The 22,676-nt window shown below is 53.7% G+C and overlaps 1 protein-coding gene across 6 annotated transcripts; it reads right to left on the bottom strand.

Moving 5' to 3' along the window:
• Positions 1 to 147: 147 nt before the first annotated feature.
• Positions 148 to 21,428, bottom strand: PGGHG (protein-glucosylgalactosylhydroxylysine glucosidase). Of its 6 annotated transcripts, none has more exons than XM_062623354.1 (14): positions 21,158 to 21,218; positions 20,130 to 20,394; positions 19,421 to 19,631; positions 17,870 to 18,299; positions 7,189 to 7,308; positions 6,943 to 7,074; positions 6,558 to 6,669; positions 5,546 to 5,618; positions 4,985 to 5,121; positions 4,185 to 4,318; positions 3,979 to 4,074; positions 3,408 to 3,505; positions 402 to 607; positions 148 to 321 (listed from the first exon to the last, which is right to left on the bottom strand). In XM_062623354.1, exons 2-14 carry the CDS (start codon positions 20,380 to 20,382, stop codon positions 257 to 259), a joined length of 2,067 nt encoding a protein of 688 aa, XP_062479338.1. In that variant the 5' UTR covers positions 20,383 to 20,394; positions 21,158 to 21,218; the 3' UTR covers positions 148 to 256. The 6 variants fall into 6 exon arrangements, with proteins under 6 accessions (XP_062479338.1, XP_062479339.1, XP_062479337.1 ...); XM_062623355.1 differs by lacking the exon at positions 21,158 to 21,218 and adding an exon at positions 20,913 to 21,140; XM_062623353.1 differs by lacking the exon at positions 21,158 to 21,218 and adding an exon at positions 20,595 to 20,748.
• Positions 21,429 to 22,676: the final 1,248 nt, after the last annotated feature.

Consider the following 22,676-nt stretch of genomic DNA (forward strand, 5'->3'; position numbering starts at 1 on the left):
ACTGCAGGACATAGCAGAGACCAGACCGGACGCCCGTTCTGCTTACGAGGATGCTCAGCATCTTGGAGCTGCTGCCCCCCCAGCCACAGTGACAGCTCTGAGCCCACCACCCGTCCTGGGGCCACAGAGACACAGAGCACACACAGCCCCATGGGGACAGAGGGTTTATGGCCAAGCCTGGGACCCACCTTCCCCTTCCCCTCTGCCGCCATCCTCTCTTCAACTTGCTCCTGCTCCGGCGCAGAGCAGCCGAGGTTCAAGGGGTGCCAGGGGATGATCTCTGGATCCATCCGGCAGCCGTGGGGAGCGAGACCCTCTGCCCTGCAACAAACCCGGCCTGAGCTGCGGGTTCCCCCCACATGCTCCCCGCTGCAGCAGCAGCCCCCCCGGTGGCACCGCACCTTCGTGCAGGGGCAGCCGCTGCCCCGACTCCTCCAGCACCGCTTCCAGGGGCAGTGCCCGGGGGCTCTCGGTCACTTCGATCCCCATCTCTTCCCTGGTGATGCTGAACCTGAGCTTGTTGCCCAAGTAGGAGACGCCGGTGATGTTCAGCTCGTGGACGTCATCAGGAAAGGCCGGGTCGAAGCGGAGGCTGGACCTGGTGATCCTGGAAAGGCAGCGGCACATCAGTGCTGGGAACAAGGGGTGGCCACGAGGGAAAGCAGCTCTGGGGGGGGGCAGCCACCTCCCCACAGAGACAGACACATCCCAGAGGCATCTCCCGTTACCCTGTGCCTCTGTGGGCAGAAAGAGTCACAGAATCATGGAATGGTTTGGGTTGGAAGGGACCTTAAAGCTCCTCCAGCTCCAACCCCTGCCACGGGCAGGGACCCCTTCCACTGGAGCAGCTTGCTCCAAGCCCCTGTGTCCAACCTGGCCTTGAGCACTGCCAGGGATGGGGCAGCCACAGCTTCTCTGGGCACCCTGTGCCAGCGCCTCAGCACCCTCCCAGGGAAGAGCTTCTGCCTTATCTCCAGCCTGAGCTTCCCCAGTTTGTTTGAACCCATCACCCCTTGTCCTGTCGATACAGTCCCTGATAAAGAGCCCCTCTCCTGCACCCTTACAGCCCCTTCAGACACTGGAGCATCAGTACTTGGATATCCCTTCAGATATGTCCCTTCTGGTGTCCCATCACATACAGGAGAATTCAGCCCTTGGTGTATCCCAAGGATCTCTGGGCAAACCAGAGCACACCAATGAAGCACCTGGTGAAGACCAACTTGGGCTGTGATCTTATGGCCCAGCTCCCCAACGCATTCCTGCCCCTTCCAGGTCCTCCCTTGGGCTCTGCGGCCTCCACTCTGTTGGGTTATTTGGATAAAAAAGGAACAAAGGAAAATGCTGTTTTCCATTGCAGAGCAGCTCAGATCCCGCTGCGGCTCCCGGGCCCGCCCCGGCACCTCTGCTGGGAAGCTCTGGGAATGCCCTGCCCCGAGAGGGGAAGGGGGACAGGGCACTGGCACGGGTGGTCCCCAGGCAGGGATTGCCACTGAACCTGGTCACACAGACCTGCGGGTGCAGGCTCTGGCCATGCACTGCAATGAGTGAGGAGCTCAGGAGGTGGCTGTGGCTGGGATCATGGGATGCAGGTTGAGCCTCATGGGATGCAGGTTCAGCTGAGGTACCCATCACAAGTCCCTGTTCTCACTTGCTGCCATTGCTCTGACAGCCACAGAACACAGCGCAGGTGAGGCAGGAGCTCACCCCACGCCTGCTGGAGATGCTCCTGGAAGTGGTCCTCAGCTCCTGAGACACACCTGACCCGAGCACTGCCCCATTGCCTGTAATGGGCCATCCCAATGGGGATGCTCCCACAGAGCCCGGTCTTCACCTCTCCTCCGGGCTGTGACCGGAGCAGGTCAGCAACGTAACCCCCAGAAACCCACCTCAGCTCCACTCCCTGCAGGTTGAGGGGCTCAGCACCGCTGTGGGAGCTCCTCTACCGAGAGATGAAACCCAAGCAAACAGCTTGAACCCCTCCAAGGCCTCACCCAAAGTCAGATGGGGCCATTTGTGTGTTCTGGATAAGAGGCAGAGGTCACCGCTATCTGCCCCTCAGATCTTGACCTAAGAGCTCTCGACCGTCACCTCCAGTCTGCTGGGAGGGCTCAATGGGCTGGAGGGGACTCGAGAGAGGCTTGAGGAGTGGAGAGCCTCAGGGGCAGGGCAATGCCAGCCTGGGCCGTGCTTCCAGGGGGCATGGCCCGAACCCAGCCTTGAGGGCTGCTGAATGGCACTTCAACATCCCTGCTCATCTGGCTGCAGCCCCAGCGCCTGCGGCTTGAGCCGGTGCCAGGGGTCCGAGCTGACCCACACACACACAGAGCATCCACAGCCCCCAGAGCGGGGATGAGGGGGTTGAGCTGGGAACAGGCAGCTCCCACCCAGCTCCACCACGAAAGGGGTGGGCTCCATCCTCACTCCAACCAAGAACGTGCTCCAGGGGCGGCTGCTTTGGGCAGGAGAGGGTGGAAACGATGGGAAGAGCTTGATGTGGTCCCCGAGGTGTTCCAGCGCTGTGGTGATGCTGGATGAGCGCTTTCCTCCACAGGGACCTGCAGAGCCTCCTGTGTGCAGCAGGGTATGGCCTCAGAGGGGCTGCGTGAGGCTGTGCCGCACCACGTCCAAAGGACACGGGATGATGCTCCAGCTAAGCCAGAAGCAGGCTCAGGGGATGCCATTTAGGTTCCCAAGCGTGCAAGTGACTCACCCAGTGTCCTGGGAAGTCTCTTATCTGCTCCAAATCCATTCCAGTCTTTACAGGGGGAATAGGCCTATGGCAGCTCAGTGTGGAGGAGAGGACCAGGGTCTCTGTTTGCAAAGGTCCCCTTTGTAAGGGGTGTAGGTATCAGGTATAAAAGCAGCAGGCTTGGGTTTGCCCATAAGGTGGCTGCATGGACTTTCTCTTCCATCAGTTAACTAACAGCCAAACCTATTGGTGGCTCATAGCCTGGAAGCTTCACCCACACTGAGCAAAGAAACCACGGCTACAACCACTCGTGGAAGGGGCAGGTCCGGATGCGTTTCCGATACAGACATCAACATGATGCAGGCTACCTACAGCCCTGAGATCATACAGAGGTGATGGAGGGTCTCAGCTCGTGCTGAGGAGCTCGGTCTCGGCCCAGCTTTGGCTCCTTCTGAACCCAATGCCTCTCAATATTGATGTGGCTGAAGCAGAAATGGACCAAAGCTCATCATTTCTGGGAACTCATCCCCGACCTCCACCAGGATCCACACTTCATCCAGGATCATCAGCAGCGCTCCTGTCTGGTCACTGCCTGCAGGGAGCTCTGGAGGATTCTGGATGCTGCAAGTCCCTTTCCTTTTCATCGCTCCGGCTCAAAGGTGAGGGCTCAAGCCCGGGGCGTAGCTTACAAACCGCAGGGACACAACAGGGGCCTCACCTGAAGCCGGTGTAGCCGAAGAGGATGGCCTGCAGGAATCCACCCATCCCTGTCAAGAAGTTCACGGCTCCTGACCCGTCCGAGTTCTCCACCCAGATCTGCTCCAGCGAGAGAAGGCAAGGACTCAGCCCTTGCACTGGGACCCCCACGGGCTTGGGGGTTTGTGTGCACTGACCGCTGCCAATGGCACGTACCTGGGGTGCTGCAATGCCCGTGCCCTGCTGCCCACCCTGGCACTGGGCGGCCTCTGATGCATCTCTACACGTCACCACCCCCGTTCCCTGCCCATCCCTGGCAGCAAATGGAAGCCTGGGGGAAGGCACTGGCCCAGGGCTTTGTATTGCCCGGTAGGAAGCTGATGCCTCCTTACTGCCCTGGGAAGCACGCAGATAGGAGATGGAGCGTGCAACCACGCAGCTCAATGCGGCAATGACCCGGGGACCACGCGTGCAGCCAGCACAGACCCTGGTGGTGCCTCTTGGTGCAATGGGACCCATTTGAGAGCAGCAAGGAAGAGCCGAGCTGCGGCAGTCATGGGAAGCGCCAAGGTGGGACCCAGCACCCAGCTCACCTTGAAGGGCTCCGTGATGTTGCTGAAGCACTTGTTGAGCAGGGCCTGGGCTCTCTGCACCTCCTTCAGCTCCAGCCAGCCCACGGCAAACATGCTCTGCAGGAGAGAGCCTCCAGCTGGGACTGGAGCTTCCAGGTCCCTTCAACCCAAACCAGGCTGGGATCCCACAGCTCTGGGAACCCCACGGCAGGCATTGCCCTGCTCACCCAGGTCATGGCTGGGCCGTGCAGCTCTGTGACGGGCTCGTACATCTCCAGGTCATTCCTCCGGACTTCAGGGCTCATGGGGTGCATCAGCGGGAAGCCGAGCAGGACCACGTCCGCTTGTTTCACTGGCTCACCTGGGGACAGGCTCGGTCAGGCCACAGTTCCAGCCGGGAACAACCGGCAGACCGACGGTGTGGTCACTGATGGGAACAAACCCGGCACGCAGAGACCTGCACAACAGCCACCACATCGGGGGGAAGGCAGCGCGACCCCGCTGCCTTGCCAGGGCAGAGCAGAGCAGCAGCCCATGGTCTGCCCTCAGCAGGACACAGGCTCAGCCCTGACCGACAGCACCCAGGCTGGTGTCACCCAAACCTCAGCCGCCAAGGACCAGCTCGCAGGGAGAAAAAGGGCACCAAACCGGGCCGCTTCCACTGGAACCAGCCCCTTCCCTTCCAGAGGCCAGGGGCTGCTGCGAGGGTAACACCTGGCAGGAAGGTAAGACCCATCCACGATGGGCTCACACCAACCACATCACTGCAGCCCAGCGCTAGAGGTCTCTTCCTACTCTGTGCTCCCAAATGCCCCCGTTTGAGAAGCCCACTAACGAGAAACCAAGGGGCAGAACCCATCCACACCCCAGGCTCTGCATGGGGCAACCCCACGGCTGCAGCTGGGGAGCAGCACCGAAGCCTTCAGCCAAGCACGAGCCGCGGCTCCCGTGGCTGCTCCGGTCCCTGTCGCTCACAGGCTCCCAAGGAGGAGCAGGGGCTCCGCGGCGGCCGCTGCCCTGCGCTCACCCGGGCGGTAGCCGTCGTACTCGGGATGGTATCCCTTCCCCGCGTCAAAGGGCACTTTGATGCTGCTGGCGCGGCGCAGCCACTGCTCGGGCACCGGGATCAACAAGTCTCGAGCCAGACGGGCTGCAAAAGTCAAGCTGAAGAATGCTGCGCGTCACGGACGGGGGCCTGTGACCCCTGGCAGCGGGGAGCAGGACGAAGGGGACAGAAAGAACCGATTGAGCTGACTGCAAAGAAAGGGCTCTCAGAGAGCACGGCTCGGAGCTAAAGCCCGGGGTAGCAGCTTCACTGCCGGCGCCGGGGCTCTGCTCCTCCGGGCGCAGGTGCCCCCTGCTGCCTGCCTGCGTGGGCATCCCATAAAACACAGGCAGAGAAACCCTCCTGTGGAGCGGAACCCCCCTCATGCGGGCACCCGAGGCAGCTCAGATGAACCTCCACGGGACAGCTCCTTCTAAGGGCCAGGCTCAGACAGAGGCAGGGGAGGAGCAGGAGGGTGCATTCCGTGCAGGACCATCCCTGGGGCAGGAGGGAGGGGCCGGGGCAGCGCTCCCGCAGGGTTACCTCCGCTGGGCCACGGCGTTGGTGTAAGCGGAGTTGTCAACGTGGCAGTGGTGCTCATCCGGGGGCATCACATCTGGGGAGGGCAACGGGAGCCTCGCAGCGACCTCCCGGCGGGAGGGGACCCGTGCCACAGCCCTGGCACCGCGGCCTGCGGGCACCTCCCTCGCTCCCCAGGCCAGGTGACCTCCAAGTGGCTCATGCAATCAAGCCCTTCAATCTTCCCCTAGCCACGAGCTCAGCTCCGTCCTTCGCTGCTTTCCTGCAGCCTGACCCCAGGAGGGGAGAAGGCCCCTTCCCAAGAGGAACACGAAACCAGGCACTTAAATGCATGACTCTGCTGGGAGCACCGGGCTCAAATCCAGGGATCTCCACACTGGAGCCAGCCTGCAGCAACCCCAGGGCCTTCTCCAGCCCATGGAGACCCCTTTGCTCTAACCCAGCCTTGCTCCTGCAGACCCTCCTCCCACAGACCCCCCCTTCTCCTCCCCAGTGCCCCCTTTCAGAAGCAGCCCCCCTTTGCTCACACAGGGTGCTGCAGCAGGACTGCCGCCACAGGGAGACCCCGCACCCTGCCACCCACACCAGTGGCTGACCCTGGTCAGCACCAACAGCACCACGGGTCCTGCACAGGACTGAACTCCTGCAGCTCCGGGGATTTCAACTCGGGTCTCTTAGAGAAGACTCAGAGCTACGTCCTTCCCCTCTAGGGCCCCTGCACTCTGTGCCACCAGCCACAACAGCAGATCTGAATGCTTCGCCCATGCTTGTGGCATCAGCTTGTGCCAGCACGGAAGAAGACATTTAGAGGTGTCCCGTGAGTGGGAAGGGGCTGAGAGACTCTAGCACTGGAAGAGAGCCGAGCATCTTGTCCTGTTTGCATGGACACAGCCATTATCCCTGGGATATTCCAGAGGGCAGCGGCCGCGTGCCCCAGTCCAGGTCTGGCACGGGGGCTCCGAGCCTCTGCTCACCATCCCATCCCTACAGCCGGGGCTGGCAGCGGCAGGAGTACCTCTGATGTGGTAGCACTGCTCCTCCTCGCTCCACACCATCCTGCTGCACCAGTACTGAGCCACGGCACGCACCAGCCTCCAGCCACCATCCTCCCTGAACAGCTTCTGGTCCTGGAGCAGCCGCAGCCAGAGGGAAGCGGGCTGTGAGGGAGGCTGCCCCAGAGCCAGCCCAGCGGCAGGACAGCAGCGCTCAGATGGATGCAGCAGGAGGAAAGGGCAGAAAACCGGCCTGGGTTGAGCCAAGAGGATGCTGAGCCACCCACGAGGAGCAAGGACAGAGCAGGCAGGGCTGGAGGAGGGACCGGAGGCACCACCAGTAACTGATGGGAGCAGAGAGCAGCAGAGCCCCTGTGGGAGCAGTGAGAGCGCCGGAGCCGCCGGTACCTGCGTGCTGTGGTAATACTGCTCAAAGGCCACCAGCACGTCCCCGGTGACGTGGATCTCCTGCGCTCCGTAGATCTCCTCAGGGCAGACTTCCCGGCCGGTGGCTGCGCTCTCCCATGGGAACTTAGCGCCCTGGCAGGACCAGAGCCCCGCTCGCAGCGGAGCCGAGCAAAGCCTCACGGCGCCCACGGGGGCTGCACGCCCCCAGCCCAGCACCTCCATGCCCGTCCCCGGCCCCATCCCCACCTCGTAGCCTTGCTCCCGTGCGTTGCGCAGGGCTCCTTCCAGCGTGCGGATCCGGTATTCCAGCAGGGCTCGGGCAGCCTCGGGGTAGAACAGCAGGATGTTCGGGAATATCCAGGTCTCCTGGTGTTAGAGGAGATGAAGTTTTTTACAATAAAATAATCATATAAAATAGTAGAAATGATTATATTTGAGAAATTTATAAATCAATAGCGAGGTTTTATATATTAGAAAATGTTGTAACTTTGCAATTTTGTATTACGGTTGTTCTGTAACCAGTGTTGCAATAATATGTGTATGGGTGGATTTAGAAAGGTATGTGCTGGAGACTATACCCAAATGGAACCTATGCATAAGGTAGCCAGAAGAGCATACCAGGAGCTGATAAGAAAATGCTAGCGTCCACACAAGGATTGGGATATATCCAAGTAAGGAAAAGGTCCTGAGGAAGACTCCTTACTTCATCTGAGGAAGACTCCTTACTTCATCAGGACGACCACCAGAGGGGGCGGCGCAAGCGCAGAAGAGGCTGATGTCGTAATAGATTGATGTAGCAATCTTTGATGCATATGTATTAGCCAATGATGTAATCTGTGTTGAATATGTATTAGTTACGAAATTTTAGTGTATAAATTGCAAACGCGCTGTGACGGGAATCGGAACCAGATTTGGGTGCGTGCCCCTGGTTCCCGGCGCCTCAATAAAGCACCTCATATAACCATCCCGGTGGTTATGTGTTTGTCTCGACGCTAACATTTTTGGCAACCCAGATGGGACCTCGCGGGCACTGCTGAGGCGGATCGCGTTTCGATCCTGCTCCAGCCGGCACCGAGAGATTCTCGGGGAGCTATCGACCGCGACCGACCTCCGCTGCTCACGACGGACCTCTGATACGGTAAGAAAGGTGCTTTTTGATCTAGGTTACGGCACCGACCTTTGGTAAAGGTCTGGTAAAAAGCCTGCCTGTTCCACGCAGCAAAAAGCTGTGTTTGTGGCTGGCTAGTAGTAAAGCCTGCCTGTTAGACGTGGCGAAAGCTGCGCTTGGTTGGGGCTAGAGAGCTCTCGGGGTAAAAGCCTAGGCGCCGTTCGTTAGAGAGTAGCAAAAGCTCTGCAGGTTCGGCAAACGTGGTTGGTATTGGTATTTATGCTGCAGGAACAGCACCGGTGTAAATAAGTGCTGTAACTTAGTGTTGTACAGGAAACAAGTTTTCCTTAGGATTTGTGGTACAAAAGGAAACTCCTTTGTACTCACAAGATGCCACCGATTCCCAAGTCCTCTCCGCTAGGCTGTTTGCTAAGCCATTGGAAGGAAGGGGGATTTGGGCAAAGTATGCGGAGAAGTAAACTGATTGATTATTGTAACGTTTGGTGGACACAGTATCAACTAGAGGATCAGGAAAAGTGGCCTGAAAATGGGACTCTGGAATATAATACTATTTTGCAACTAATGTTGTTTTGTAGAAGGGAAGAAAAATGGGATGAAGTGCCATATGTAGACCTTTTCTTTACTTTAAGGAACAATAAGGAATGGCAGAAGTCTTGTGGGATTTTAGTTGTTAAAGCAAGTGCAAATGAACAATGTAAAGGATGTGTTACTGAGAAGAAGTGTGTTGGATGTTCTGCTGTAGAAAACAGTTTGCAGCACCAGAAAGATGATGAAAATCTTGATTTGGCAGTGGCTCCGCTTGCACTGCTAGTAGCAAAGGAAGAAAGGGGGGAGGAGAATGATAGTGATAATGGTCGTGAGAATGAGAGTGATTGTGATTGCAGAGAAACAGAGATTTCTGCTACTCCAGTTTCACACTGAACTCGTCAGAGGGGAGAATGGAAAAAGAAAGTGCAGGCTCAGGCGTCTCAGGCACCTAGTGCAGTGCTTGCACCTTTAAGACAGGGAGTTGGAACGGAAGGACCTGTGTATGTTAAAGTGCCCTTTTCTCCTGGGGATTTGGTTATCTGGAAACAATCAGCAGGGAACATATAGAGAGAATCCTGATAGGGTAGCCCGTGTAATGAAAATGATCATTAAAACCCAGAATCCAGACTGGGATGACATCCAGGTGCTTTTAGACACCCTTATGGATTCAACAGAAAAGGAAATGGTGTTGCGGGCTGCAAGAGAAAGGGTTCGGGAGGATATACGACAGGGACTGCTTGAAGGAAATGTAGATCAAAATTTCCCTACAGAAGATCCAATGTGGGATTATAACACGGCAAGGGGAATGAGGAATTTGCGAAGGTATCAAGATTGGGTGATTGTTGGAGTGCAGAATGCTATGCCTAAACCAATAAATTGGTCAAAGCTATATAACGTAAGGCAGGAAAAGACAGAATCACCGTCTGCTTTCCTGGAAAGACTTAAAGAGACAGCAAAGAAATATACGGATCTGGATGTGGAAACTGAACAGGCTAAGGCACAAGTGGCTTTGATCTTTTTAGGGCAGTCTCAGGATGACATTAGGAAGAAATTGCAGAAGCTGGAGGGAGCAGACTTGCGAAACTTAGACAGATTGCTAGAAGTGGCTTGGAAGGTGTATAACAATAGAGAAAAAGAGAGTTCCCGGAGGCAACAGCAAAATCTATTGGCAGTGGTCCAGGGGAGAGAGCAGGGCTTCGCTAACTCTAGGGGTAGAGGGAGAGGAAATGTGCGAGGATGAGGAAGAGGATTCTGTAATCCGAGCACAGGAATAAATGTGGAAAGAATAGGATATAATCAGTGTGCAAACTGCAAACAGGAGGGACACTGGAAAAATGAATGTCCATTAAAGGGAAGAATTATGTCTCCAAGGAAGCCTTTTGTGGGATCGGAAGTAGCTCAAGCAATGGAGCTGGGGGAATATAATAATCAAAGCTGACTAACCGAAGCAAGAGTTAAGGAGCCCCTTGTGAAAATACAGTTAGGAGAAGAAGTAAAATTTTTAGTGGACACAGGGGCTACCTATTCAGTCTTAAATGACTTACACGGAAGGTTAGGGAAAAAGACAACCACAATAATAGGGGCCACAGGGAAGGAAGAAACACGGCCGTTCCTACAGGCCCTAGATTTGCGATTTGGGGGGAAAGAGTTGACACATGAATTTCTGTATATGCCTGAATGTCCTGTTCCTCTTTTAGGAAGAGATCTGTTAGCTAAATTGGATGCAACAATTATTTTTGAAAATGGTGAATTAACAATGCAGATTCCGGAATCCAAGGCAGGACAAATTTTGGTTTTAAAAGATAAACCTATTGCTCAAATCCCGGAGGAGGTGGAACAAGCTGTAATACCGACAGTTTGGGAAACAGAAATTCCAGGAAAATCAAAAACCGCTCAGCCAGTAATAGTGGAATTAAAGGATGGAGCTAGGCCAGTAAGAGTTAAACAATATCCCCTGGAATTAGAAGCAAGATACGGAATTATAAAAACAATTGAGAAATTTTTAAAATACCAAATTTTAGAAGAATGTGAATCAGAATATAACACCCCAATTTTTCCAGTGAAGAAACCTAATGGTGAGTACAGGTTAGTCCAGGATCTGAGGGCCATAAATGAAATAACAAAAGATATCCACCCAGTGGTTGCAAACCCTTACACATTGTTAACATCTGTGAAGGAAATGTATAAATGGTTTACAGTGATTGATTTAAAAGATGCCTTTTTCTGCATTCCTCTTGACAAAAGTAGCAGGAAAATGTTTGCATTTGAATGGGAAAACCCACAGAATGGACGAAAGACCCAATTGACATGGACCAGACTCCCGCAGGGATTTAAGAACAGCCCAACTCTCTTCGGAAACCAGCTGGCCAAAGAACTGGAAACATGGACCACTCGAGGAAAAATACAGGTACCGAGATCACAATATCTCCTATTGCAATATGTTGATGACATCTTTATTGCAACAGAACAGGAGTCATTGTGTATAAAGGTAACCACTGAAATCTTAAACCAACTAGGCCTGAACGGGTATAAGGTCTCAAAAGAAAAGGTGCAAATTGCATGCACGACTGTGTTGTACTTAGGATGTGAAATTTCACAAGGGCAGCGAAGGCTGGGAATAAATTGCATAGAGGCAATTTGTGCCATTCCAGAACCACGGAACCTACATGAGTCAAGAACATTTTTGGGTATGGCAGGGTGGTGCAGATTATGGATAATGGACTATGGACTCATTGCTAAACCCCTGTATGAGGCCCAAAAATCACTTGTTTTTGTTTGGAATAAACCACAGAAAGAGGCCTTTAAGAAACTGAAAGAGGCATTAATGAAATCTCCGGCTTTGGGACTCCCAGATCTGACACAGGACTTTCAGTTATTCGTCCATGAGAGACAGAGATCAGCGCTGGGAGTGTTAACTCAGAAACTTGGGAGCTGGAAGAGACCAGTAGGATATTTCTCAAAACAGCTGGACCCGGTAAGTGCGAGATGGCCTGTATGTTTGAGAGCAGTAGCAGCGACTATTGTTCTAATACAGGAGGCCAGAAAACTGACCTTGGGAAAGCACATGGAAGTGTTTGTGCCACATATGGTGACAATCGTCTTGGAACAAAAAGGGGGGTACTGGTTATCCCCTAGCAGGAGGATGAAATATCAAGCAATTTTAACAGAACAAGATGATGTAAGCTTAAAGACTACTAACCTGTTAAATCCAGCAGCCTTTCTAGGAACGGACCTAGAAGAAGGGACGCTTGAACACAACTGTATAGAGGTCATCGAGCATACATATGCAAGTAGAACAGATCTAAAGGATGAACCTCTCGAAGAACCTGACTGGGAACTTTTCACAGATGGCAGCAGCTTTGTGGAAAATGGAACACGGTACGCAGGATATGCTGTAACAACACAGCAAAAGATAATTGAAGCAAAAGCGCTACCTCCTGGAACATCAGCACAACGGGCTGAACTCAGAGCTCTTATGAGAGCACTGGAACTGAGGAGCGACAAAAAGGTAAATATCTGGACAGATTCAAAGTACGCGTTCGGTGTAGTACATATACATGGAGCATTATGGAAAGAACGAGGGCTTCTGTCTTCTCAAGGGACTAACATAAAATATCAAAAAGAAATTTTGGAATTAATAATTGCTGTGCAAAAGCCTAAACAGGTGGCCATCATGCATTGCAAAGCGCATCAAGGAGGAACTTCAAAGATATCTGAAGGAAATACATTGGCAGACCGGACAGCTCGACAAGTGGCCCGGAAGGTATGGAATATAATGGCACTGATACCTCTCAAGGTAAGCCCACTCCATACCTATCTCTCACAAGACCCAAACTAGTCAAAGGAAGATGAGAAATTGGCAGGACTTCTAAAGGCTCAAAAGAATTCTGAAGGATGGTATATAACAGTAACTGGACAAATAATAGTGCCAGCAGCTATAATGCGAAAAATTCTACAGAAGGAACATCAGAAATGTCATTGGGGTGCAGAAGCATTGGTGACTTATTTAAAGCGAGGAATAATTTCCACACAGATGTTAACCATGGCAAAATCAGTAGGGTCAAAATGCGAAATTTGTTTGAAAAATAACCCAATAGTAAGGAGACAGGTTGAAATGGGAAGGATCAGAATAGGGATGGAACCAGGAGATTATTGGCAAATTGATTTTGTGGAATTACCAAAGACACAAGGGTACAAATACTTATTAGTAGGGGTTGACACCTTTTCTGGATGGCCGGAGGCCCTTCCCTGTCGCACCAATCAGGCAAAAGAGACAGTAAAGTGGTTGCTCAGAGAAATTATTCCACAATTTGGTGTTCCCTTAGGAATATCATCAGACAGAGGCCCACACTTCATCGCAACAATAGTACAGGAGATAAGTAAACTGTTAGGAATATCATGGAATCTACACACTCCCTGGAGACCCCAATCTAGTGGGCAGGTGGAAAAGATGAATCAGACAATAAAAAGACAAATCAGTAAAATATGCCAAGAGGCCAAAATAAAATGGCCACAAGCACTGCCCATAGCCTTGTTGCGAATCAGAATAAAACCTAGAAGTGGAATGTCAGTAAGCCCCTATGAAATTCTCTATGGGAAACCATCTGAGGCACCAGAACCTAATCCCAATACCCACATTAAAGGGAATCAGGATGTTTACAATTATGTGCTATCTCTAGGTAAAACCCTAACCAGACTGAGAAGCACCCTGGTGTGGAACAGGCCATTGTCCTTGGAAAATCCAGTGCATGACATTCAGCCAGGAGATCAAGTATACATCCGAAATTAGAATGAGGAACCATTAAAAGAAAGGTGGGACGGACCTCATCAAGTACTGTTAACAACGTTCACTGCAGTAAAGGTAGAAGGGGCGGATTCTTGGATACATTATATGCGGGTAAAAAGAGTTCCAAAAGTCTGGGAAACACAGATACTAGGCCCTACGAAACTGAAGCTGAAATGTAAATAAGATGTCTGGGTTTTGTTACAAAATTTTGATTGTCACTTGGTCATTAACACAATTGACGTTTAGTCCTATCCTAGGAATTTCTCAGAAAAATGGTTTGACAAAACTTAAAACAAGATGCCATTCTGACCTGCAAGTTCACGGAAACCATCCTGATGGGACCAACACTTTTAAAGGTAAACGGTTCTATAGAACTAAATCTACAGTTAGCTACAGCGAAATCAAAGTTACAGGAAAAAGAACTAAAAGATCAGTGAATCCCACACGGATAATTCAATCATATCGCCGAAATCCCGAAGAAAACCTAATGATAGGTCTGATTAAGGATTTCGCAAAAATGAAAAACACAAGTAGAATAACAGCATGTTTGCCGACACCCAAAGCAGCTGGAGAACCGACTGAATGGGGAATAATAACGCTTTCACTTTCAGAAATTAACGGAACAATCACTTGTCAGGAAAAAGAGGTAACGAGAAATATAACGGCGACAGAATATCATAAGGAAGGTATTCTGGGAACCTCCATAACAAAGTCATTATGTGAAAAGAAACTAAACTCGCAGTTTACCTCTTATGAAGGAGGAGTCGGAAAATGTATTTATGATAAAGAAACTAAAGTAAACAAACAAGAAAAAGTATGGGAATGTGAAAAAAACAAAAACTGGGACACGGCTTGGTCAATGAGCGTTTTGCAGAAATTTCAATATATTGGAAACACATCTTGGTGCCTTAGATGGACAGGAAAGCAAAATATGACAGAAAACATAAACATCGATAATTTGCTGTCCATAAACAGAGTTAGTCGAGATGTTATCAAAAATGTTCCTTGGTGGAATTGTACCAAAATTTTAGATTGTGACTCTGACCCCGAAGAAATCACAATACCTCCAGTTAAAATTGCTCTAATGGCAGGATGTGCATGTCGAGGACTGAGAATTGGAGGAAAGGTGATACAGGTCCCAATTGACAATGCAGACTGTAAATATTCTACGGTGCATAGCATAGGACATTTTGTTTGGGCAGCAAGTGATGGAACCTGGACTACCCACCTATCCGTGGAAGGTCCAGCTAAAGAAATCACCCTAGGATTACCGACTCTTTGTCCAATTTGGAAGAAGTCACCATTCAAAGGCAGATCAGAAACCCCGCAAATTCGAACAAAAAGAGATACAGATGATAACGACAGTGACGATGAAGACACTTGGCAGGAACCCTCCACAGGAGTTAAAATAGGATGGGCTTTTGAATCCCTATTTGCCCAAGTAGCAGCATATCGAAATAGAGAGATGATTGACAGCCTGATTGGCCAAACAAAAAGATTAGCCAGGATAACAAAGAAAGGATTCAAAGATTTAAATTTGCAATTACAGGCAACAACTAAAATGACTTTGCAGAACAGAATGGCATTGGACATGTTGTTACTTAAGGAACATGGTGTCTGTGAATATTTAAAGGACAGAGTGGATCATTGCTGTATTCACATTCCTAATGTGACTGCAGATATAGAACACGACATTTCCCAACTAACCAACATTGAACGAGAAATAGAAAAGGAAAAAGAAAAGGCTGAACAAGATTGGCTAGGGACAATATTTAACAGTCTGGGCCTTCACCTTACTGGATGGATTCATTCCCTCACACAAACCACAATTGTAATATTAATTGTGTTTTTGATAACATATCTGATGTATCTTTGTATCCGAAAGGAAATAACTCGCAACAGTGCTTGGACTCATCGAACCATAGAAGCAGTAACTAGGGAACATCCAAAGAGCCCCACACCTCTACCTACTTATCAGGAGATGGCTACCTAAGAGAATGAAAATACTTGCTTAAGTTAAATGAAGTATTTTCAAAGGGGGGAAATGTTAGAGGAGGTGAAGTTTTTTACAATAAAATAATCATATAAAATAGTAGAAATGATTATATTTGAGAAATTTATAAATCAATAGCGAGGTTTTATATATTAGAAAATGTTGTAACTTTGCAATTTTGTATTACGGTTGTTCTGTAACCAGTGTTGCAATGATATGTGTATGGGTGGATTTAGAAAGGTATGTACTGGAGACTATACCCAAATGGAACCTATGCATAAGGTAGCCAGAAGAGCATACCAGAAGCTGATAAGAAAATGCTAGCGTCCACACAAGGGTTGGGATATATCCAAGTAAGGAAAAGGTCCTGAGGAAGACTCCTTACTTCATCTGAGGAAGACTCCTTACTTCATCAGGATGACCACCAGAGGGGGCGGCGCAAACGCAAAAGAGGATGATGTTGGAATAAATTGATGTAGCAATCTTTGATGCATATGTATTAGTCAATGGTGTAATCTGTGTTGAATATGTATTAGTTACGAAATTTTAGTGTATAAATTGCGAACGCGATGTGATGGGAATCGGAACCAGATTTGGGTGCGTACCCCTGGTTCCCGGCGCCTCAATAAAGCACCTCATATAACCATCCCGGTGGTTATGTGTTTGTCTCGACGCTAACACTGGAAGCAGATGGCGGGGTTGTGGGGGGGGCACCCAAACGCTCCCACCGGTTCACCTTCCATCCCGAATGCCCTGACTGTGATTTTGCTACTACTTAAAGGTGCCGTTCCATGGGTTCATTAGGAGGGATAAATCCACATGGAAGTGCTCCCGCCCATGCCTGCTGCTCTCTGGGGTCTCGCAGGAGGATCTCAGTGGGACCTCCCGTCATGCAAGACAAGGGAGGCTCTGGAGAGGGTCAAACCCAACACATCAGCAGGAAGAACGCACACAAGGTCCACGGGAAGACCCTGACCACTGGAAGCATTGGGAGAGATCAGTTACTCAGCTGCAGTAAGAAGTTAATGCAAAGACAGGGCACAGCAAGGGCTGGATCTGCTGAACCTCAGCCCGGCAGCTGCAGCCTTCATCCAGATGTGCCTCAGCTGGAACCGAAATCCATTTACAGCCAAGGTTCAGAGTAACTCCCTCAAACCCAGCCCTTGCTGGGTCCTGCCTTTGGCATGGGATGAACGCTGGTAACTGGTGCTCAGCTGAGCCTGAGCAGTGCTCATCCAAGGTCTGGGATGTGCCGGTGTCCCATGCTCTGCTGATGAAGCACAGAGCAGGACACAGAGGCCACAACCACCAGTGGAAGCTGCAGCCCCATAAGTCACCTGCCTCTATGGGGATGGAAGGAACCCAGTAAGGCGTTAGAGGTGCGTGTGTCCCCAGGGATGGTGGGTGAGGCTCTCCAAGCACCCAAAGCCAGCACTGGGTGGCTTCACCTGGGACCTCTGGAGCAGGAGGCAAAGGGTGAGTGTTAAAATCCCCTGAGCAGAGTTAGTGCAAACAGAGCAGGTTTTGCTGCAGCTCTGGGGGTGCGTGGATCAGTGCAAAGCACAGAGCAGGGGCTGGAGTCCTTGGCAACAGAATCCCAGCCTGGTTTGGGTTGAAGGGACCTGAAAGCTCCTCCAGCTCCAACCCTAACACCTTCCACTGGAGCAGCTTGCTCCAAGCCCCCGTGTCCAACCTGCCCTTGAACACTGCCAGGGATGGCGCAGCCACAGCTTCTCTGGGCACCCTGTGCCAGCACCTCAGCACCCTCACAGGGAAGAGCTTCTGCCCTCAGATACAAACCACCGACCAAGGCTGGGAATAGACTGGATTCAGCCTCACCAGCCCAGGAGCAGGAGCCTCAAGAGCACCCGGTGTCTCCTGCTCACACCATGCAACCGAGCTGAGCACCCACCAGTGTGGCTGCCCCAGAGCAGGTCCAAGCCCCTGGCAGGACAAAGCCACCCTGCCCGTCCAGCTTACTGAGCACACCCCAAACCTATGCTCAAAGGCTGAACATGCCCGTCACAGGAAACACTTCTCTTCCCAGTGGTTCAGGGCTTGCTGATGCCACCAAAGCTGGGAGGAGAAAAGCAGGTTTCAACTTGCTTCCTTTTAAAGAGCTAACTGTTGGTGGCTGTGCTCTACGCTAGTCACTGGAGCACCCTGGGGCTACCAACCTGAACTATCCCAGCCCCAGACCTCAGCGTGGGGAAGGGGAGTGCCCTGGGGTGGGTATCACCCTTAATGCTTCTGCAGCAGCCCCAGGCACCCAGCTTCAATCTCAACAATCTACTCCTGAGTGAGAGACAACCCGGATGAGGAAAGTCCGGGATGGAGCTGGGTCTGGGCAGCTCCTTGAATGGAGCGGGAGGATGGATGCTGCTGGAGAGCATCCTCCTGCTGGGACCAAGCTCCTCCTGCCTGGGGGCGGCATCACAGCATCCTGCATCCCGCCCGCTGCGCGAGCCCCGGGTGCCGCGGCACCACTCACCTGGTCCCAGAAGACGTGGCCCCAGTAGTCCTCGCCGCGCGCGCCGTTGGCCACCCCGCCGGGGCTGATGCCGTGGGAGGGCAGCGCCGGCTGCGGGGCGATGGAGCTCAGGAGGTAGAAGAGGCTCCCGCGCAGGGCTCGCCGCAGCCGCAGGGGCCCGGCCAGCTCCACGCTGCTGCCCCGCCACAGCGCGGCCCAGGCGCGGGCATGGCGCCGGTGCAGGGACCCCGCGGCCGCGCACGCCAGGCCCCGCCGGTAGCTGCCCTTGGCCCCCTCCTCGCTGCCGGCCACGGCCGTCAGGAACTGCCAGCACCGCTCCCGCTCCTCCCCGCGCAGCGTCAGCGCCCCGGGCACCGGCGTCCAGAGCATGTGAACGGCGGGACGGGGCCCCCCCTGCACCTCGGGGACCAGCGTCCTCCCGTAGACGTAGCTGTGGGGACAGCAAGGGGCAGGGAGAGGCGAGCAGAGATTGCGGGGCCGGAGCACGTCCACCCGAGCCGTGGGGACCTGCCCCGGCAGCAGAGGTCAGGCTCCGGCTCCCATCCAGGAGGGAAGCTCCATCGTCCCCGTGCTTCAGCCCCAGAACTGAGGCTGAAATCCATTACAACCGGTCCCCAATCCCAACCAGCCACTCGTAGAGGTCATCTTGAAGACAACCACATCTTGTAGAGGCCACCTCTGGTCATTCTGTCCCTAGAACTGATGCGCACGGCTTCAAGGACATGGGAACTTCTTAACAACTTATCTATGCTAAAATTTGGCAGCTTTGGGGCTCTATCTGGGGTGGGTAATTCAGGCGGAACGCTTGGCATGGTTTACCCTGGAAAGGTTGGGCTCAAGGATGTAAAGAGTCAAGATGCTTCAAATATGTGGCCAGCCCAGCAAGAAGGTACCAGGCCCTGGAGTCCTCAACCGAGCTGTCTTCATTAGAACCCTCACAGGTCAGAGCCCCTCGCCCAGGTTGGAGACCCCAGGCCGAGCACATGGGCAAGGGTGCAGAGCTTGCCTAAGTTCATTATGGTCCATGCTAATTAGTAACCAGTCGCTGCACAGAGCCTGCACTCAGAACCTGCTGACTCAGCACTGGCTTTGGACACAAGCACGGCGCAGGATGTGACTCGGGGGCACTTGACTTTTGGGACCCCCCCCCCAGCACCCAAACCTGTGTGGATCCAGACCAAACCCTCAGCGTCCCCCGTGTGTGCGAGCGCTGGCTTCTGGCACACCAGGCATTGGGCTGGCAACAGAATCTCCTCCAAAGCCAAACAAACCCATTCCTGTGCAATCACACCCAGCCCCTGCGGCCCTCGTCCCTTTTTCATGCCAGTGGCAGGAATAATTCCGGGGTGGCAGCTAATGAACGTGTTTCTATGCTGGATTTTGGGGTTTGTTTTACATGCCCTATGTGAAGGGGCAGATTTGCACCAGCCTCCACCATACCCAGCATGGCTCCAGCCTTACTCCTGCTGTGTACCTCCTAACACAAGCAGGGCAGTGCACAGCAGCCCATGCAGGATGCATTCAGGGCCAGGTGCCCCCGATCCCACTCACTGTGCTCCCTGGAAGTCGGGTCCCTGTTTCAGGTCCAAATCCTGGCTCTTCGGCTCAAAAGGAGACTGGAGCTGGATGGTGATGGGTTGGGTGGTGTGAGCCGACCGCCGGATGGTGATGCTGACGACCATCAAGTGGACAAGGGAATAGTGAGCGTAGATCTGCTGGGTGGCCACGTAATCCGTTGACCAAAGCTCATGGCTGAAGGTTCCTGTAAGCACAAGAGCCATCAGCCTTTGGAACCATCAGGACCTGATGCTCTGCCCCACGCTCCCCATTCTGCCCCGATTTACTGCTTCCTACTGGCAAAGGAACCGCCTTTCCCAGGTCCAGATCCAAACACCACTAACACACTGAATCTGGCCAAGCCACTGGGGAACGATTTGTGCTGCACAATGTTCCCCCAGGCTTTATGGTTAAACAGCGTTTGCTCAGCCTGGCTTCAGCAGGGACTGATACAGCCTGGAAATCACTCTTATCCTCACAGGAAAGGGGAGCTTCCCACTTGCTCCAATGTGGCTCTGGAAGAACACCCGCAGGCGAGCAGAGAACGGGGAGAAGAGAGATGGGGCCTTGTGGGAGAGGCAAAGAGGCTTTAACTTCCAGAAGGGAGGCAGCGGCAGCTGGGGGGAAGAGCGATGGGTGCGCGCGAGGAAGACGCGCGGGAGGCAGCAGGACAAGGCCGGCCCTGCCCGGCCCCAGCGTTTACCCGTGCGGGTGTCCAGGGTGAAGGCCTCATCCAGGCCGCCCTCGCCGGGCACCGCCATGCGCACGTTGGCGGGGCTGGGCACGTCGGCGCGGTGCGCATCGCCCGCGGCACCGCTGTACACGCCGCTCACGTGCAGGGCCTCGCGGTACACGCGCGTGCCCAGGTAAGCGTTGGTGACCGTGGCCAGGAGCCGCGGGTCCGCGGGCAAGGAGGAGGAGGAGAACACGGCCGGGTCCTCGCTGCCGTCAGCCATGGCCCCACCGCCCTGCGGCACAACACAGGGTGAGGGGCACAGCGGGGCTGAGCGCGGCCGCCAGCCCCGGCACCATCCTGCGGTCCCCACTGCTGTGAGCATCCCTTCAGACCCCACCTCCTCCATCCCGGCCGGGGCAGGCGCATCCCCTCCTCCTGCAGCTCCCCTTGTTCCTCCTCTCTCCAACCACCCCCAGCTCACCCAAACCTCACCAAGCACCGCGGGCTCCAGCACTTCCCCAGCTCCCCTCCTGTTCCTCTTCTGCTGCCCTCTCCGCGACAGGATCCCACCAACACAGCCCAGCCACCTTCCCCTTCTTCCTTCCTCTCCCCCCAGCGCTATTAAACACTGCTCTGTGGCCTCTGCAGCTCACTGCCCCCCTGTGCTCCCCCTCATTCCTGCACCTCCAGCTGGCACCCAGCTACTGGCTTCTGGGGTAGGGCATTTTTATAACTATATATACAAATATGTATCTTTATATATTTATACATTTAAGGATATATAAAGATACAGACGTTTACAAAAGGCACCTTACAGAAGGGAGCTGCAGCTGGGGCAGGCACTGCTAGGAACGGCAGTAACACAGGAAGGATAAAGCGAGGCACCCAGGGACACCCCAAGCAGCGCTGGAAGCCCAGCCCGGGCTGAGCACCCCAAACTCCCCCCTCCCGAGCGCAGCGGCTGCGGACGGCCCCGGTGGTTTCCTCAAGCAGGGCTGAACGGGGAGAAAACCCCTGCTCTGCCCCCGGGGAGCTGCGACCAAACAAAGGCGAACCCAGAGGGAGCGGCTCCGAGGAGAGGATGGATCCTGCCTGGGTCCGGCCGCTGCTCCGGGGGCCCCGTGGAGGGGGCGAACGGGGACGGGACGGAAGTTGCCCGACGGAGAAGGAAGGAAACAACTTTTTTCCCGTCCTCGAGCAAGCGGTAATGGTTAAACCGAGCCCGGGGCGGGCCGGGCCGGCGCAGGGGCTCACAGCGGGGAAGGAGGAACCGGCACGGGGGCAGCGCCCCATGCTTCATCCCCGAACTCACCCGAGCGAGGCGGCGGCTCCTTGTCCCCTGCACGCCCTGACCCTGCTCCTCAGGCGCCTGCGGAGGGAACGGAGCCAGATTCCAGCTTGGGATCCGTCTGCCGCTGCCTTCCCGTGCCCCGGCTGCAGCACGAACCAGAGCTGAGGCAGTGCCTGCGAGCACCCTGCTGCAGCATCCTGCACCACGGGGCACCAGCGCTGCTCAACACCTCCTCTTGCTTCCACAGCCCTGTCACGGGCAAAGCAGCTCCCCAGAGAGGTCACAGAACCATAGAACAGGGAATGGTTTGGGTTGGAAGGGACCTTAAAGCTCCTCCAGCTCCAATCCCAACCCCTTCCACTGGAGCAGCTTGCTCCAAGCCCCTGTGTCCAACCTGCCCTTGAACACTGCCAGGGATGGGGCAGCCACAGCTTCTCTGGGCACCCTGTGCCAGCACCTCAGCACCCTCACAGGGAAGAATTCCTTCCTTGAACCTAACCTGAGTCGTCCCCCCGCCCCATTTAAGTTTGAACCCAAGTGGCAATAACAAGGTTACACAGCCTTGCTGGCCATAATACATAAGTACTGATGAGGTAACCTGTGCCATCTGCGTTTCCCAGGTGTAGACACTGATCCTGACGAGCCCTAGAACCAATGGAAGCAACTCCTTTGAACCCAGATGCAGCCACCGGAGCTTAATGAGCAGAAAATGGCTCATGTGGGGCTCCCCCCACTCACAGCCTGCGTACATCTCACACACGTTACATCAGCCTCGAGTTATCTGTAACGTTTCTTGGGGCTCAGTGACTTTCTACCGTTATGTCCAGATCCTTTTCCACTTCATATAGAATCTTAGAACAGTTTAGGCTGGAAAGGACCTTAAGATCATGCAATTCCAACGCCTGCCGCTGGCAGGGACACCCTGCACTCCACTCCCAGGGAAGAGCTTCTGCCTAAGAGCTCAGCTCAGTCTCCCCTCTGGCAGGTTCAAGCCATTCCCCTTGGCCTGTCCCTACAGGCCCTTGTCCCAAGCCCCTCTCCAGCTTTCCTGCAGCCCCTTTAGGCACTGGAGCTGCTCTCTTCACTTAAGGAGCCTTCTCTTCTCCAGGCAATACATGGATATTCCCCTGGATCACAGACGTGCCTCCAGCTGTCAATGCTCGCTAGTAGTTGGAGGCTCCCAAATCCACCTGATCCTACAACTCTTCTATCCCAAAGCCTTCCCTGTTTTCCAGCTTCCACCCATCAGCCTCCACACACTTGCAGCTGGAGCATCTTCGAGG

The sequence above is a fragment of the Pezoporus occidentalis genome, unplaced genomic scaffold, assembly GCF_034315485.1.
Source record: "Pezoporus occidentalis ecotype Australia unplaced genomic scaffold, CSIRO_AGI_Poc_V1 ctg250, whole genome shotgun sequence".
NCBI lineage: Eukaryota > Metazoa > Chordata > Aves > Psittaciformes > Psittacidae > Pezoporus > Pezoporus occidentalis.